We start from the raw sequence: 17,046 nt of genomic DNA on the forward strand, positions 1-17,046 counted from the left end.
GAGGTGCTGCCTCCAGGCACCAGTGCTGTTTGTCATGCAGTTGTATTGAGTGGATCCTCCCGTAAAACATACAGAGAGACAGATGGACTTCCTAACAGAAGCAAGCCGACGTCATACAATATACTCTGAATGCAGAATGCATTTGGTCAAAATTATAACAAACTCTCCAGTACTTACTGGGGATAAAGTAACACACTTGACACAGCTAAAGATGTTCTTGCAGTTGGTCTGCATTTACCCGAGTCATTAATCTAAATTTAGATTCTCTCTCTCCATCTCCCACCTCGCCCCTCTCTCTCCCTCCCTCTCTCTTCCACACACACACACACACACACACACACACACACACACACACACACACACACACACACACACACACACACACACACACACACACACACACACACACACACACACACACACACACACACAAACACAAACACACACCTATTCGAGACTATGAGTCAGCAGGAGCAGATGGAAGGCACAGTGCCACATGCTGAACCCTCCTTCTGTCACTCCCTCTCTCTAACCAGACCACACCACACCACACCAGACCTGTCTAGACCAGATCACACCAGACCAGACCTAACCAGACCACATCAGACCTGATCAGACCAGAACAGACCTGATCAAATGAAATATCAGCAACCCTCCAGTTGCCAGCACACTTCCTGACAGATTTTTCAGATTTGAACTGGCCACCCTCCGGTTGTTGGCTTGCCTCTAACCGTTAGACTACCTGACGCCCACCTCAGACCACTAAAGTTATACATTTAAGACCTTATGGCAGGCAGAAAACATCATATTTAATTATGGAAAGATGCTGCTCTCTTTGAGTCTGATCAAATTGTTATAAATCTTTATTAAAATCCAAAAAGCACATATCTGTATCTGGAAACTGTACGATACTTTGCAGACAGGCAACAGCACATCTGGCATTTCAACCTCCGGTGGAGTGTATTTGACAATGTCGAGATAAGAAATGCTACATCAGAAAGAGAGGACCATCAACCGTTTACTTGGAAATAAATAGGACTTATTCCGTAAAACAAAATGTCATTTCTTGAAGAAAAAAAAAAGTAATTGCATGCAGTGTAGAAGAGATGTATTTACATGCTAAAAAATTATGTTTGACAACACAGCCATCAGACAGTATCTCACTTGCAATGTGATAATTCATTCATCCAAATATACTTGCCCACTTCCAGAGAGAGCTTGAAATAGCACAAGAGAAAAATATATTCATGAGATCTCAAAGAAAACCCTTGTACTTTAAATTAAATTAATACAATATTTGAAAATAGTAAGTAAGATGTGGGAACTGTACCATATGTTCCTGTAGTGTAAATTAATGGCTGACAGGATTAGTAACACAGTCATTCGATCAGATAACAAGTTCACTAGCAGAGATATCTTAGATTCCAGTAGATCAATACAGTATATCTTATTCCCACATTAAAGCTCTTTGGATTCATCCATTGATGAATAATGTCCATGGGATTTCAGAGAAGTGATTGGGACTTTGGTGAAGGTATGTACACTTGTCAGGAGGAAAACCTCACTGGAGTTCATTTACAGAATGTTCACAGACTGGGTCTGTATCCCAAATGGCACCCTATTCCCTATGTAGAAATAGGGCTTTGGTCAAAAATGGTGCATTATACAGAGAATATGGTTCCACTTGGGGACTCAGAAAGTATCTTTAATAATATTCTGGTCTCTAGTTAGGTTTCACACTGCTTCAACAGCAGACTCTGGTTAGCCAGCGTGGGAGTTTCAGGGATGTGCCGAATGACATCATAGATGGTGGTATGCAAATCCTGGACAGACTCTAGGTGTGCCAGAGATCTGCTTGATGCCTGGGAAATGAAAACAAACACATTTAGGGACGCTACATGTTATAGCAAACGGAGGGGGTGGGAATAGAACCTGGGTCGCAAGCGTGAAAGGCAAACATGCTACGCATTCCTCCAATAGGGTTAACCTCTATGGGGGGGATTGTAACATGGGCTCATTAGCGAGGGTCACAACAATATGAAAGAGGTGTAACAACAGAAAACTACGACTTTTGTACCAAGCTGCATTGTTGCAAGACATACAACATACCTGTGTAGATTCCATTTTCCCAGGTATAGAGACAAACTCATAGATGCCAAAGTCTTCCGTTGCATCCTCATGACCTGCAAGTACAATGTAGTTAATAGTTTATATCTTCACCTGTCAATGTTCTATTCTCTCTCCACTTACTTCCTGTTTCTTGTTCCTAGTAGACTATTTGATTTAGTACGTGTCACTTTTGGTTTGGGGAAAACCGAATACTGCCCCACCACAGTTAAATGTATTGAACTCAGTTCACTAAAGCACAGACGAATCCAACTGAAACGTGAAGAGATTATCAACCAAGCTAATGGACAAATATGCCTGCACAAGGCAAACAAGTATGATTACTGTAATTGTTCAATGTTGGTGAAGGTTTTATGAAGAGTATTGTTTGTCTAAGGCTATGTCCACGACACTGCCTAACAACAGGCAGGAATGTAAGGGTATAAGGTATAAAGTAAACAGTGCAGCTGGAGAGAGGGAACTTACCTGAACAGTGTGGGCGCTTCGGTTCTGTCAAAGGTCTGCATGGTAGAGGCAAATAAACTTGAATTAAACCCATTTACTGGATGTAGGCTACCTAGACAGAGGTCTTTATTCATGTGTAAGCAGTGATCAGTAATGTTCTTACCTGTTATAGATGTTCATGAGAACTGTAAAAGAAACAAGATAAGATGATAAGATGATATTTTTTGCTCGTCATCAATAACACAAATGATATAGAGAGTCATGCTCTTCATCAATAACACAAATGATATAGAGAGTCAGAAGATGTTATTTTCTCCTATATCCTGTTTCAGTTTGACATAGCATTTGCAGATGATTTACATTTACTGTACTGTGAACAAACTTCAAAATCTAGTGTCTACAGTAGTAGTGTGTGTTCTGTGGTCACAGTTGCTGCTGTCACCCTGAGACTTATGAAGAGGGCCATAACATCTACCTCTCTTGGGATGATGACAGGTCTTTATGAAGTAGGCCAGTAACATACAGCCAGTAATGAACATACAGGACAGAGTGATGGCAGCCAGAGGAGAGAATGAGTTGCTCTCCTGGACATATCTCTCCTTTCCTACAAATAAAAGAGAACAACTCTACATTCAGAATAAATTTTATAACTTAAACAGGGCTGATTTCCCAGACACAGATTAAGCCTAGACCTGGACTAAAAAGCTAGCTACTATATTATAATAGAGAATTTCTAAATGCTTTTTAGTCATGGACTAAGTGTCACGCCCTGACCGTAGAGAGCTTTTTATGTCTCTATTTTGGTTTGGTCAGGGTGTGATTTGGGTGGGCATTCTGTTCCTTTTTCTATGATTTGTATTTCTGTGTGTTTGGCCAGGTGTGGTTCTCAATCAGAGGCAGCTGTCTATCATTGTCTCTGATTGAGAACCATACTTAGGTAGCTTTTTCCCACATGGTTTTTGTGGGTAATTATTTTCTATTTAGCTGTTTTGTTTGCCTGACAGAACTGTTCGCTTTCGTTCTCCTGTTTGTTGTTTTTGTTCGATTGTTTTTTTGGATTAAATCATGAACACTTTATTAAACGCTGCACCTTGGTCCACTCTTCCTTCAGCCCACGAGAAGCGTGACACTAGGCTTAATCTGTGTCTGAGAAACCGGCCCTGCAGGTTTTGTGACTAAATGCTACACATTGGGGAATAGAGTCCAAGCTAAGAGTAAACTTGTCAACTCAGACCTGGTGGACAGTACGTTTAGTTTGTTCATAACATTTTTAGATACTTCTCAATAGATTATATTTTCAACAATGTCACTTGCTATACAGTAGCCAAGATTGTGTGTATGTTTGCTTATCTGGAGGTTGAAACCACCTACACATAGAAACTCCACACATGCAGTAAAACGTGGTCAACAATGAGACCAGCTGTTATTTTTCTCCGTTTACTCTCCTACGGAGCCAGTGGACTTTTACACAGGCCAGGCACATAGCAACTGAGAAGAAATATAATATTTATGATTCACTGTGTGTAGGTGAATTACCTGGTTCTGTTCTAAAGGTACCTTTACTTTGGACTATCTGCATTCAAGGCTACTGCTCACATTTAGAAAAAGGTTATAGTATATACACCATTTAGGTTTCAAATGTCAGTAACATTTGGCCCTCTGACAGTACGCCTCATCTTCTCCTCTTCCTCGTCTTCACCTTGGTACTTTATGGCATGAAAAGGTGCACAGTGGGTACCCAGACCTGATTCTCAGTCCCACCTACGCTACGTCAGCACCCCAGGCCTGTGTGTGTGTGTGTGTGTGTGTGTGTGTGTGTGTGTGTGTGTGTGTGTGTGTGTGTGTGTGTGTGTGTGTGTGTGTGTGTGTGTGTGTGTGTGTGTGTGTGTGTGTGTGTGTGTGTGTGTGTGTGTGTGTGTGTGTGTGTGTGTGTGTGTGTGTGTTCCCAGTCCCTCCTTCATTCCCTCCAGGACAGCAGCCCAGCTCTACCCACCTGTCCCCAGGCTGGCCACCACCAGGGTGAACTGGGTCTCGTCCTGCTTCTGGGTCACATTGTTAAACGCCCTGCAAAGGAATTCCTCGGCCGGGGCCAGCTTGTATGAGGTGACCTCCAGGCGCAGTCCCACAGTGATGACCTCAGTAGCGTTGTTGGTCTTAGAGATCCACATACAGCTGTTGGGAGGGTTGGAGTCGGCCTGACAGTCGAAGAACACCAGCTCACCAGGGTTCACTGTGAAGACCTCCCCGGTCCTCAGGCCATGGTCAGACTTTACAGCCAGGTTGTAAGGACCATCTGGAAGATATCAGAGGGGCTCATATTGTCACAAACACTAAGATCAACTTCAAACTCTATTGGGACTGTGGTAAACTAGGATCCTTTGGCAGCTAAGATAAATTGTTTTATCATCAATAATTCAGAATCTCATTAACTGAGTGAACATGTCGTCCTATTGTAAGGCTGCTTTTGGCTCTTCTCCACTAAAATTCAAAAGGCACTCGCACATCTGAGCTATCTTTGTTTCAGGTGCGTGGTAACAGTTGAGTAACATGAGAAAAAAGAAGAAGCCCACACACTGCTCTTGCTAGTATCACTACTCTTTATTAAGCTTTACGCCACTACAAATCAGGTTACAAGACATAGAGTAGTTTCACTGCTACAGGCACTAGTGGTAGTCCAGGTCTTCTCACGTCCTTTAGCCGAACAGGTGGCAATTACTGTATTTTGATTTATTTTTGTCATCAGAGTGTCAGCCTGAAGCAACGCCATATGGCCGCTAAAACATTCAGGTTCTAGCGAAGGCGTTTTCCCATTGTGAAATGTCCGTCGTATATCGAAAACAAAGCTGACATTAGAGCTGTGTGCCTCAGTTGCTAGGATATGCTACTAGTCACTGTGGTCATCATATTAGCTTGCACATCGGGTTTGTTGATAGGAAAGCAAACGTATTAGACGGGGCCCTATAATGAAACCTCATATCCTCAAAAATGACAATGGCTATGTGATACTGAAATGGCTTAGGGAAGTGCTTCTCAAAGTCGGGCCTAGTCCTCCTCAGTAAGATGAAGAATAACCATGTATCAACAAAATAACATCTGTAAATGATCTGTAATTATCTTCTCTCAGTTTCTGCCCGTCTCTGCAATCCCAACTTGAAGTGTGTTGTCAGCAGCCATCAGCGTAACATAATCATTTATATAACTGCTGATAGAAATACACAATAGTATAATAAAGTCTACCTGTATGAGCAGTAATGTAGTAGGTAGTCATGTAATGTGATATTACAGCTACATGGGTGTTAAATTAGATGTTAAGGCAAAGAGGTCACATCTAATGAGGCCCTTTCCTCTGACTGCATCTACAAATACAACCATTACGAACTGCATTTATCATAACGGAACTGTTTTGACGTACTGCAACATTTGTTGTCTTGTTGGAAGATAACATGTTCAACTGTAGGACGGGCTAATGTCCAAACATATTATATGTCAACAATCTCCAACAATCTCCAAACCTGCCAGGACCAGCCTGGCTTCATTAACCCAACAGCATCACGATAGTATCGCCACAGAACACTGGACGTCTGTCAGACATGCAAATGCCATTTCTGCACAGTGTGTGCCCAGGGGTGGTATGGATTTACATACTGAGATTACTCATAGAAGGCCAGAAGGATGTAAAGTCTTTGTACTTCTTTAAAATGGGGAAAATACAGTATGAGAAGTTGCCATTCATTTCCTTCCCCAACCAACGTTGTGCTGTTTTAGACAGACCAACAGGGGTGTGCTGTTTTAGACAGACCTACAGACCTACAGAGTTGTGCTGTTTTAGACAGACCTACAGAGTTGTGCTGTTTTAGACAGACCTACAGAGTTGTGCTGTTTTAGACAGACCTACAGAGTTGTGCTGTTTTAGACAGACCTACAGAGTTGTGCTGTTTTAGACAGACCTACAGAGTTGTGCTATTTTAGACAGACCAACAGAGTTGTGGTGTTTTAGACAGACCTACAGAGTTGTGCTGTTTTAGACAGACCTACAGAGTTGTGCTGTTTTAGACAGACCTACAGAGTTGTGCTGTTTTAGACAGACCTACAGAGTTGTGCTATTTTAGACAGACCTACAGAGTTGTGGTGTTTTAGACAGACCAACAGAGTTGTGCTGTTTTAGACAGACCTACAGAGTTGTGCTGTTTTAGACAGACCTACAGAGTTGTGCTGTTTTAGACAGACCAACAGAGTTGTGGTGTTTTAGACAGACCTACAGAGTTGTGCTGTTTTAGACAGACCTACAGAGTTGTGGTGTTTTAGACAGACCTACAGAGTTGTGGTGTTTTAGACAGACCTACAGAGTTGTGCTATTTTAGACAGACCTACAGAGTTGTGCTGTTTTAGACAGACCTACAGAGTTGTGCTGTTTTAGACAGACCTACAGAGTTGTGCTGTTTTAGACAGACCTACAGAGTTGTGGTGTTTTAGACAGACCTACAGAGTTGTGCTATTTTAGACAGACCTACAGAGTTGTGCTGTTTTAGACAGACCTACAGAGTTGTGGTGTTTTAGACAGACCAACAGAGTTGTGGTGTTTTAGACAGACCTACAGAGTTGTGCTGTTTTAGACAGACCTACAGAGTTGTGGTGTTTTAGACAGACCAACAGAGTTGTGGTGTTTTAGACAGACCAACAGAGTTGTGGTGTTTTAGACAGACCAACAGAGTTGTGGTGTGTGTTTTAGACAGACCTACAGAGTTGTGCTATTTTAGACAGACCTACAGAGTTGTGCTGTTTTAGACAGACCTACAGAGTTGTGCTATTTTAGACAGACCTACAGAGTTGTGCTGTTTTAGACAGACCTACAGAGTTGTGCTGTTTTAGACAGACCTACAGAGTTGTGCTATTTTAGACAGACCTACAGAGTTGTGCTGTTTTAGACAGACCTACAGAGTTGTGCTGTTTTAGACAGACCTACAGAGTTGTGCTATTTTAGACAGACCTACAGAGTTGTGGTGTTTTAGACAGACCAACAGAGTTGTGGTGTTTTAGACAGACCAACAGAGTTGTGGTGTTTTAGACAGACCAACAGAGTTGTGCTGTTTTAGACAGACCTACAGAGTTGTGCTGTTTTAGACAGACCTACAGAGTTGTGCTGTTTTAGACAGACCTACAGAGTTGTGCTGTTTTAGACAGACCTACAGAGTTGTGGTGTTTTAGACAGACCTACAGAGTTGTGCTGTTTTAGACAGACCAACAGAGTTGTGCTGTTTTAGACAGACCTACAGAGTTGTGGTGTTTTAGACAGACCTACAGAGTTGTGCTGTTTTAGACAGACCTACAGAGTTGTGCTGTTTTAGACAGACCAACAGAGTTGTGGTGTTTTAGACAGACCTACAGAGTTGTGGTGTTTTAGACAGACCTACAGAGTTGTGGTGTTTTAGACAGACCAACAGAGTTGTGGTGTTTTAGACAGACCTACAGAGTTGTGCTGTTTTAGACAGACCAACAGAGTTGTGGTGTTTTAGACAGACCTACAGAGTTGTGGTGTTTTAGACAGACCAACAGAGTTGTGGTGTTTTAGACAGACCTACAGAGTTGTGGTGTTTTAGACAGACCTACAGAGTTGTGCTGTTTTAGACAGACCTACAGAGTTGTGCTGTTTTAGACAGACCTACAGAGTTGTGGTGTTTTAGACAGACCAACAGAGTTGTGGTGTTTTAGACAGACCTACAGAGTTGTGGTGTTTTAGACAGACCTACAGAGTTGTGGTGTTTTAGACAGACCTACAGAGTTGTGCTGTTTTAGACAGACCTACAGTGGTGTGCTGTTTTAGACAGACCAACAGTGGACCAACAGGGATGTGCTGTTTTAGACAGACCAACAGTGGACCAACAGGAGTGTGCTGTTTTAGACAGACCAACAGGGGGTGTGCTGTTTTAGACAGACCTACAGTACTTACAGAATACATTAAGGTCCAGGGTGTGGCTCTGTCTCTGGCTGATGTGGTTCTTGGCCAGGCAGCGGTACTGTCCAATGTCCTTCTTCCTCACAGGACTTATCACCAGAGTAGAGTTATCCTGGGAGAACTGATGGCAATCACTAGCATCTAGGGGCATGTTGTTCCTCAGCCACTGGTACTGGACCCTGGTTCCGTTCTCCACCCAGCAGGTCCACGTCACGTTCTCCTTGTCCTCAACAACTGTAGAAGATGGGGTCTTCCTGATAACAGGAGTGGACACAGGTACTGGAGAAGGGGAGAGATAGAACAGTGAGTAAGCTGATGATGAAAGGAACAGTATTGTAATGCAGTCCTTTAAACAATTTACGGGAAAGGTCTGTTAGTCTTTCGAAGTACATGGCAATTGGATTGATGCAGCCAGGCCGAAATGTTCCATACATGCAACATTCCACAATGATCTGCCTGTGTACACAACATATATAAGATGTATAGCTCGTCAATCACTGACGTAAAAATAGAGATTGACATAAGAATCCCTGGTGTCTACCCCCAACTCACCATCTACGGTGACATGAATGGTCCTCTCGACCCTGACGAACTCCTGTCTCTGGGGGAAGTGAATGTCCAGGTCCAGGTGATAGCCCCCCTCCGCTGCCTCGTCCAGCCTGGGGATCAGGAGAGAGGCGTTGGGGGGCTGGAAAAAGAAGCGGTTCCTGTGTCTCATGGAGGCCACCATGATGGCTGAATGGTTGTGGAAGGTCACCAGGAGGGTTTTGGGGCCCCCCGGACGGGTCTGGTACCAGCTGCCCTGGATCTCAACATCCTCATTTTGAAAGTGAGTCTCCACAGAGAGGAGGAGGGACTTCCCTTTGACGCCATTGAGCACGGACGGAACGTGGACGAACTCTGAGTTTACTTCTGAGGAGGGAGGGAAGGAAGGGGTGAGAGAGAGTATTATAGAGGACGGAAGGAGCGAGAGAGTATTATAGAGGAGGTAAGGAAGGGGTGAGAGAGAGCTATAGAGGAGGTAAGGAAAGGGTGAGAGAGAGTATTATAGATGAGGTAAGGAAGGGGTGAGAGAGAGCTATAGAGGAGGTAAGGAAAGGGTGAGAGAGAGTATTATAGATGAGGTAAGGAAGGGGTGAGAGAGAGCTATAGAGGAGGTAAGGAAAGGGTGAGAGAGAGTATTATAGATGAGGTAAGGAAGGGGTGAGAGAGTGTTATAGAAGAGGGAAGGAGCAAGAGAGTGAGCTATAGAGAGAGAAAGAGATTAACAAATTAGTCTCAGAGGGTGGACTCTATCACACTAATAACAAATGCAAAGATTCCAGTTTGTGTACCTCTTCATGTGTTGGGCCATTGTGTTTTCTACCTTAGAGCCTGCAATGTTTCTCATTAGATGTACATAGTGGTATACTATAGTGGCAATGTTTCTGGGGGGGGTGTAAACATGTCACACACGAAGGTACTGGTGCATACAAAACAGGTACAATATGGGCCCTCATAAAGCATCTCAGAGTAAGAGTGCTGATCTAGGATCAGTTTTGCCTTCTCGATCATAATGAATAAGATTATATGGACAGGCGGATCCTAGATCAGCACCCCTGCTCCCAGATGCTTTATGAATAAGGGCCCTGATCTTTTAACTAACATGAAAAGTAAAGATGGCAGTCTACGTCTCTTCATGCTGCGCTTCATAGAGCAGAAAGAATAAGTTAGACTGAGATACGTTTACATGATTGACACATCATGATTGACACATTCCATTTACTTTATCCAGAACTCTGTCCTGAAACTGAGGTAAGCAAATATTAGCCCAATTCTTCGAGCCAATGACAAGCCTTGTGTCTTGTTACTACTAACTGGTATTAAAGCAAACATCTTTAAGCTGTATGATGTAGCCGTTGAATATTGTACACTTACTTTGCTCTGTTTACATTGCGGTGGCAAGCAGTTCCCACACTGATAACTGACAGAAAAACAATCACATTTGAGTTACGACATCCAATAGAAAATAGACTCTGTTAATGAACTGACATTTACTGTCATTAGGTTTCGTGTCTTCCACATTGTCTTTCTTTCTCAAAATAACAATGGCAGGGTTGAGTTTCTACGATTAGGAAGGGACTGGGTGATGTCATAAGTGTGTTGTTGCCAGCTCAGATTAAGCAGCAGCAGGCAGGTAGCTAGGCGGTATAAAGGTAAATACACCCCCCTTCCTTCTCTTTCTCCACCTCCCTCTCCCTGTATCTCCCCGCTCCCCTATCCCTTTCTCTCCCTTTCTGTTTTTATGCCTTGTCTTCTATCCCCCTCCCTTCCTTTCTGTCTCTTTCAATCCCTCCCTCTTTCTTGACCCTCACCCCCTCTCTCTCTTCCCTCACCTCTCTCTCCCTCCCTACTTCCACTGTTCCTCCCCTCACCTCCATCTCTTCTCTCCCCTCCCTCCCTCTCCCTCTCTCGCTCCCTCCATCCTCCCCAGTCAGTCCAGTTCTCCCAGTGAACGTCCAGGCCCTGCTGGACCCCCCTGTTGTTCATCACAATAGATTAACTCTGTGCCTGGTGTTATGTCCTAAACTTTAATAGTAGAAACAGCCTTCCCCCATCCATGTCACACTCTGAGTGGCCTGTTGGCCACGGGTAGCAGTTTGGTCATCCCTGGGAGTGTGTGTGTGTCACGACTTCAGCCGAAGTCGGTTCCTCTCCTTGTTCGGGCGGCGCTCGGCGGTCGGCGTCGCCGGTCTACTAGCCATCGCCGATCCACTTTTCTTTTTCCATTTGTTTTGTCTTTGTTTCTACACACCTGTTTTTCATTCCCCTAATTATTGTTCATCTATTTAACCCTCTGTTTCCTCCATGGTGTTGTGCGGGATTGTTTTATGTCATGTTCGGTAATGTTGGTGACTGGTTATTTCGACGGGTGTGGTTTCTTGCCCGTGCGTAAAAGTTGATGTCCGTGTGTTTGTGTTTGGGCAAGTGTATTGTTTTACCTTGCACCATTCATTATTCTGAGTAAAGTTACGTTGCTCCCAATTCTCTGCTCTCCTGCGCCTGACTGCATACACCAGCTACACCCACCATTCTGATAGTGTGTGTGTGCGTGCGCGTGTGCGCGTGCGCATGTGTGTGTGTGTGTGTGTGTGTGTGTGGGTGTCTGTGTGTGTGTGTGTGTCGGTGTTGAATCAACCTGGTCTCAGAGCTTTTTGTATTATTCTGTATGCAAATCCGAGACACTTCATTTGGAATGTATTGTTACATTTCGTATGTTATGTATTAATTTGTGGATGTCCATCATCCATTTCGTATGATATGTTACGAATTAGAATTCGTATGATACTGTATGTTACGAATTCCAATTTGTACAATATGTTAAGAATTTGCTAAACTCTTTAACTAGGCAAGTCAGTTAAGAACAAATTCTTATTTACAATGACGGCCTACCCCGGACGGAGGGCCAATTGTACGCCGCCCTATAGGACTCCCAATCATGGCCAGATGTGATACAGCCTGGATTCAAACCAGGGACTGTAGTGACGCCTCTTGCACGGAGATGCAGTGCCACTCGGGAGCCCAAATATGTCATGAATTCCAAGAATCTTGAAAAAACGTATATACTTAAAAACTGTAAATCAACCAATCCTCCATCGCTAACACAATGGAAAGGTCAAATGCCTTACTGTCTAAATGTTGAAAGTGTGTGGACGACGAAGAGAAACAAAATGGTGCCGTTTGATGCCATGTGGTGGAGAGTGATGTGGGCGCTGGAGATGGGGGTGTGAGCAGGTGGGTCTGGGCTGGTGTGATGTCGTTGATGTTTGTGTGCTTCTGTATGCTGTCGTTTGTATGTTTATGTTCTGTATTGTAAAAATAAAAAAAGTAAACTTTTTTTTTGGGGGGGGGGGGATTTCCAACTTGTTGTAGCTAACGTTAGCTGGGTGGCTAGGTGGCTAACGTTAGCTCTGGCGGTTAAGGATTGAGGTTAGGGTTAGGATTAGGGTTAGGGTTAGGGTTAGGGGAAGGGTTAGCTAACATGCTAAGTAGTTGCAAAGTAGCTCAAAAATAGCTAATTAGCTAAAATGCTAAAGTCATACCTCAGAGATTAATTGGTTTACCACCACATTAACTCTGATTTACCACAACAAAATACCCCTTCAAAATGTCTCCTTGTGCCTCTACCGGATCAAAATTACAAGTGTAATGGCTGTTCTCAATGCAATGGCACTTACAAATGTAGATCCTTCAAACACCACCAAACAGGGAAACTGATCCCAATCAAAGGTGTTATCACGTGCACCACTAAGGCAGTTATTTATCTTATAACTTGTCCTTGTGGTAAAACTTATGTGGGCAAAATGAAGCACAAACTAAAAGTAAGAATCTCTGAACATCGTAGCACCATTAGGTGCAAAAACTCGACGTACCCAGTTGCGGCCCTCTTTTCTGTCCCTTCACTATATTGGCATCGAACACTTCACCTTCCCTAGGAAAGGGAGTGACCTCAAAAATGTATTGTTAACGCGAGAGGCCGCCTGGACCTTTCATTTAAAGACCCTTGTGCCCTTCGGTCTCAACGTAGACTTTGATCTGAAGCTTTTCTTATGATTATTGTGTTTTTACTAACCATTATAAATAATGTTGTTAGGCCAATGTAGCCACATTTTATTTATGATCAGATGTTAACCATTCATGATTGTTTATATGTTCTATATATCTGTAAATCAACCAATGAAATCAAGCCACAGCCAGCCATGATTACAGACACCTGTGTGTGTCCTTTCAAACTATATAAACTAGTGACTCACAGTGTTTGTCATTATACAAAATGTTGACTATAAAATGATTGCATCTGAGCTCCTAAAGTGTGCGGCTCTCCTTTTCTTTTTCCACCATACCTAACGTAACATATACTGATTTGAGTGTCCCAGATTTATGTTTACTACAGTATATTACGTCTAGTCGATGAGACCAGTCTGGTTGAATAAGCAGGACAAGAGTGTGCTGAACCCACTGCTGCCACTGTTTTCTCTAACCAAGCCCGGGATTGTTGGGGTGATAAGAGCAGGGGGGAAAGTAAGCCAGTACAGTCTGTTACGACATCCCGGCAAAATAAATAGTGGGGTATACGCCGTAATGGTAAAATGTGAGCCTATCACAATAATGAACACAAAATGCCTAGAAAACGATATGCTATTACACCATCATTTAACATTACCGCATGTCAGGTGCATGAAACATTTGCAAATTGACTTGAAACCGTTTGGCATACGCTCCAAAATGCGTTGTGGTTTAATCAGAACACTTACGTTTTGCCAAGGCGGAGATGAGTGGCCCAGACCGAGACGCACACGGAAAGCAGTGGAAGCATAAATTCAGGCTACAGGAGTAAGGCCTACACATTAAGGTGTTTTGTAACAGATGTCTCTTTCCATTCATCAAATTGCGGGTGCACAGTGCACTGTTTGGATGCTGGAATAATTTGTTGAGTGGACGAACGTGCGCCCATAGCCTAGCTTGAAGAAGTGATTGAAGTGATTGTTAGACAATCAGATTAAAACATCATGACTGCTTGTGTTTATGCCACATTAAACGGCAGTACATGTTATATGACCAATCTTTACTAGGCCTAGTCTACTAGGCCCACAGAGATCATATGAAATGAATAGGGATACAATATGTAATTCTATGATTAGGTTACACCTAGGCTATAAAAACAACATGTGTGTGCATGCTTAGGTCTCTACTTTCACCACTGGATAAGAGACAGTGGAGATGGCTGAGACAGTGGGCTCTGAGGAGGTATTCACTGACACACACTCATAAACACACACTCTGCCCGTTGACACCAACCCATTGGCCAGCTGAATGCTGCTGGTACACCACCATCAAGTGTCCCCCTCCTCCTTCATTACACAAACAAGATCTTTACTTATTTATTTAGGCAAGCCAGTTAAGAACAAATTCTTATTTACGATGACGGCCTAGGAACAGTGGGTTAACTGCCTTGTTCAGGGGCAGAACGACAGATCTTTTACCTTGTCAGCTCAGGGATTCGATCTAGCAACCTTTACGGTTACTGGCCCAATGCTCTAACCACTAGGCTACCTGCTGCCCCTAATCACATTAACACAGTCTTTGAAGTGAGTTATATTGTTGTGTTAGTGCATCAGGGAGTGGGCTTATCTGGTCATGTGACATTGGTTGGATATCTGTTATCATCAGCACGGACGGACTGGCCATAGGGAAATTCTGGAAAATGCCAGATGGACTGAACCATCTAACAAATGCGCCAGTGTGGAGGACTTGAGGAAAGAAATGGGCCAGTTTGATAGAAAAGCCGGGGTCGATTTCTGTTCCCAGTCCATCCCTGAAGGGCCAGTTTGATAGAAAAGCCAGGGTCGATTTCTGTTCCCAGTCCGTCCCTGAAGGGCCAGTTTGATAGAAAAGCCAGGGTCGATTTCTGTTCCCAGTCCATCCCTGATGGGCCAGTTTGATAGAAAAGCCAGGGTCGATTTCTGTTCCCAGTCCGTCCCTGAAGGGCCAGTTTGATAGAAAATCCAGGGTCGATTTCTGTTCCCAGTCCATCCCTGATGGGCCAGTTTGATAGAAAAGCCAGGGTTGATTTCTGTTACCAGTCCGTCCCTGATGGGCCAGTTTGATAGAAAAGCCGGGGTCGATATCTATTCCCAGTCCATCCCTGATTGGCCAGTTTGATAGAAAAGCCAGGGTTGATTTCTGTTCCCAGTCCGTCCCTGATGGGCCAGTTTGATAGAAAAGCCAGGGTCGATATCTGTTCCCAGTCCGTCCCTGATGGGCCAGTTTGATAGAAAAGCCGGGGTCGATTTCTGTTCCCAGTCCGTCCCTGATGGGCCAGTTTGATAGAAAAGCCGGGGTCGATATCTGTTCCCAGTCCGTCCCTGATGGGCCAGTTTGATAGAAAAGCCAGGGTCGATTTCTGTTCCCAGTCCGTCCTTGATGGGCCAGTTTGATAGAAAAGCCAGGGTCGATATCTGTTCCCAGTCCGTCCCTGATGGGCCAGTTTGATAGAAAAGCCGGGGTCGATTTCTGTTCCCAGTCAGTCCCTGATTAGACAGACTCCAAGCTGAGTCAGCAGAGGCCTGGTTGATGAACTCTTTCCAGTGTGTCCTTCCTGCCTCTTTTGCTTACTACAGAAATGCTAAAATCCCCCTCATTACGACCATAAAAGTCAAACCAAAAAACGCATATGAACACATGCAATCAGATAATAAATATCGGTAGCTACTGCAATCTAACATACCTACGTAGTAACAACACGAACATCACCGCTTTGCATTAACACACATGCATAGGGGTATCTCTGTCCTATAAACTATGAATAAAGAAGTACCATTCTATATGCGCATAATAACTGATCAAATCAAATACAGTCTAATGGCTCGATGATGATCCAACTAATGAAAGATAATTGTCAATGTTGATGTTGATGTGGGACCATATTGCAAGGCTTTTGGTTACACTCGCAAAACATTTAATTGAATTTCTCCTGAAATGACATTCAATTAACATGTATATTTCTTCCTCCTCTTACCTGAGAGAGTAAGTAGTGCAGTGTAGAAACACAGAGCGACAAAGGTCCTTCTTCCAGGAGCCTCCATTATCCTCTGAGGAGTTATCCGCTCTGGCTTGAGACTGTGACAGTAAGGGAGGGAGGTGGGAAGGAGGGGAACTGGTGGTGACAACATTTGCCAGGGAAATAAGAGGAGCCAGCCAGCAGCCCAGGCCCCTCCCAATGTTATTTGAGTGGGAGAGGTAAGCTACACCTGGCAGGCACAGGAACAACATTTGACATAAGCCTAAACCTACCTCTCCTAAACTGCTACGTTCATTCTGTTAACCTGCTGCATCAGTTCTACTAAAAACCTGTAATGAAAGTAAATTCTGGCATAAGCTGTATACTATCTAGTCGAAATGTAATGTAAATGTATCCTTACATTTCACTAAGCCTGATGGTCACAGGCACAAGCATACATTTACATTACATTTTGGTCATTTAGCAGACACTCTTATCTAGCACGACTTGTACTAAGGCAGGTGAGACAAACATATACTACAGTCATTGCAAGTGAAACCTTCCACAAAAAAAGTAGCTGTTAGCAAAATCTGTGCTGTTAAAAGACAAATGTGAGTGTTAGTTTAGATATGGGCTTAGCGACACAGAGAAAGAGAGGTATGAGTGTAATGGAATAGAGAGGGTAGCTAAAGGTTGAGAATGTCATTTAGGTGGTAAAGACATGTCAATGTAGACAAGGGAAGGACAATGCAGGAAGATGATGAAAAACACGTGTTTACAGCCAGCAAGCACAGACTGTCACAGGCAGACTCATAGGCAGTCATATTTAAACTCTCTGAAATATTAAATGAGCGACTATATATATATATATATAGAGAGAGAGAGAGAGAGAGAGAGAGAGAGAGAGAGAGAGAGAGAGAGAGAGAGAGAGAGAGAGAGAGAGAGAGAGAGAGAGAGAGAGAGAGAGAGAGAGAGAGAGAGA

General features: G+C 43.5%; 1 protein-coding gene across 3 annotated transcripts; it reads right to left on the minus strand.

Moving 5' to 3' along the window:
- Positions 1-845: 845 nt before the first annotated feature.
- LOC139555166 (HEPACAM family member 2-like) lies at positions 846-16,235 on the minus strand. 3 transcript variants are annotated; one of them, XM_071368736.1, is made up of 10 exons: positions 16,083-16,223; positions 10,442-10,487; positions 9,077-9,436; positions 8,519-8,803; positions 4,565-4,864; positions 3,047-3,175; positions 2,735-2,756; positions 2,593-2,627; positions 2,110-2,183; positions 846-1,862 (listed from the first exon to the last, which is right to left on the minus strand). In XM_071368736.1, exons 3-10 carry the CDS (start codon positions 9,252-9,254, stop codon positions 1,728-1,730), a joined length of 1,158 nt encoding a protein of 385 aa, XP_071224837.1. In that variant the 5' UTR covers positions 9,255-9,436; positions 10,442-10,487; positions 16,083-16,223; the 3' UTR covers positions 846-1,727. The 3 variants fall into 3 exon arrangements, with proteins under 3 accessions (XP_071224837.1, XP_071224835.1, XP_071224836.1); XM_071368734.1 differs by lacking the exon at positions 10,442-10,487 and having other exon boundaries at positions 16,083-16,234; XM_071368735.1 differs by lacking the exons at positions 3,047-3,175; positions 10,442-10,487 and having other exon boundaries at positions 16,083-16,235.
- Between the last annotated feature and the right edge of the window lie 811 nt (positions 16,236-17,046).

This window comes from Salvelinus alpinus, chromosome 26 (assembly GCF_045679555.1).
Source record: "Salvelinus alpinus chromosome 26, SLU_Salpinus.1, whole genome shotgun sequence".
Lineage (NCBI taxonomy): Eukaryota > Metazoa > Chordata > Actinopteri > Salmoniformes > Salmonidae > Salvelinus > Salvelinus alpinus.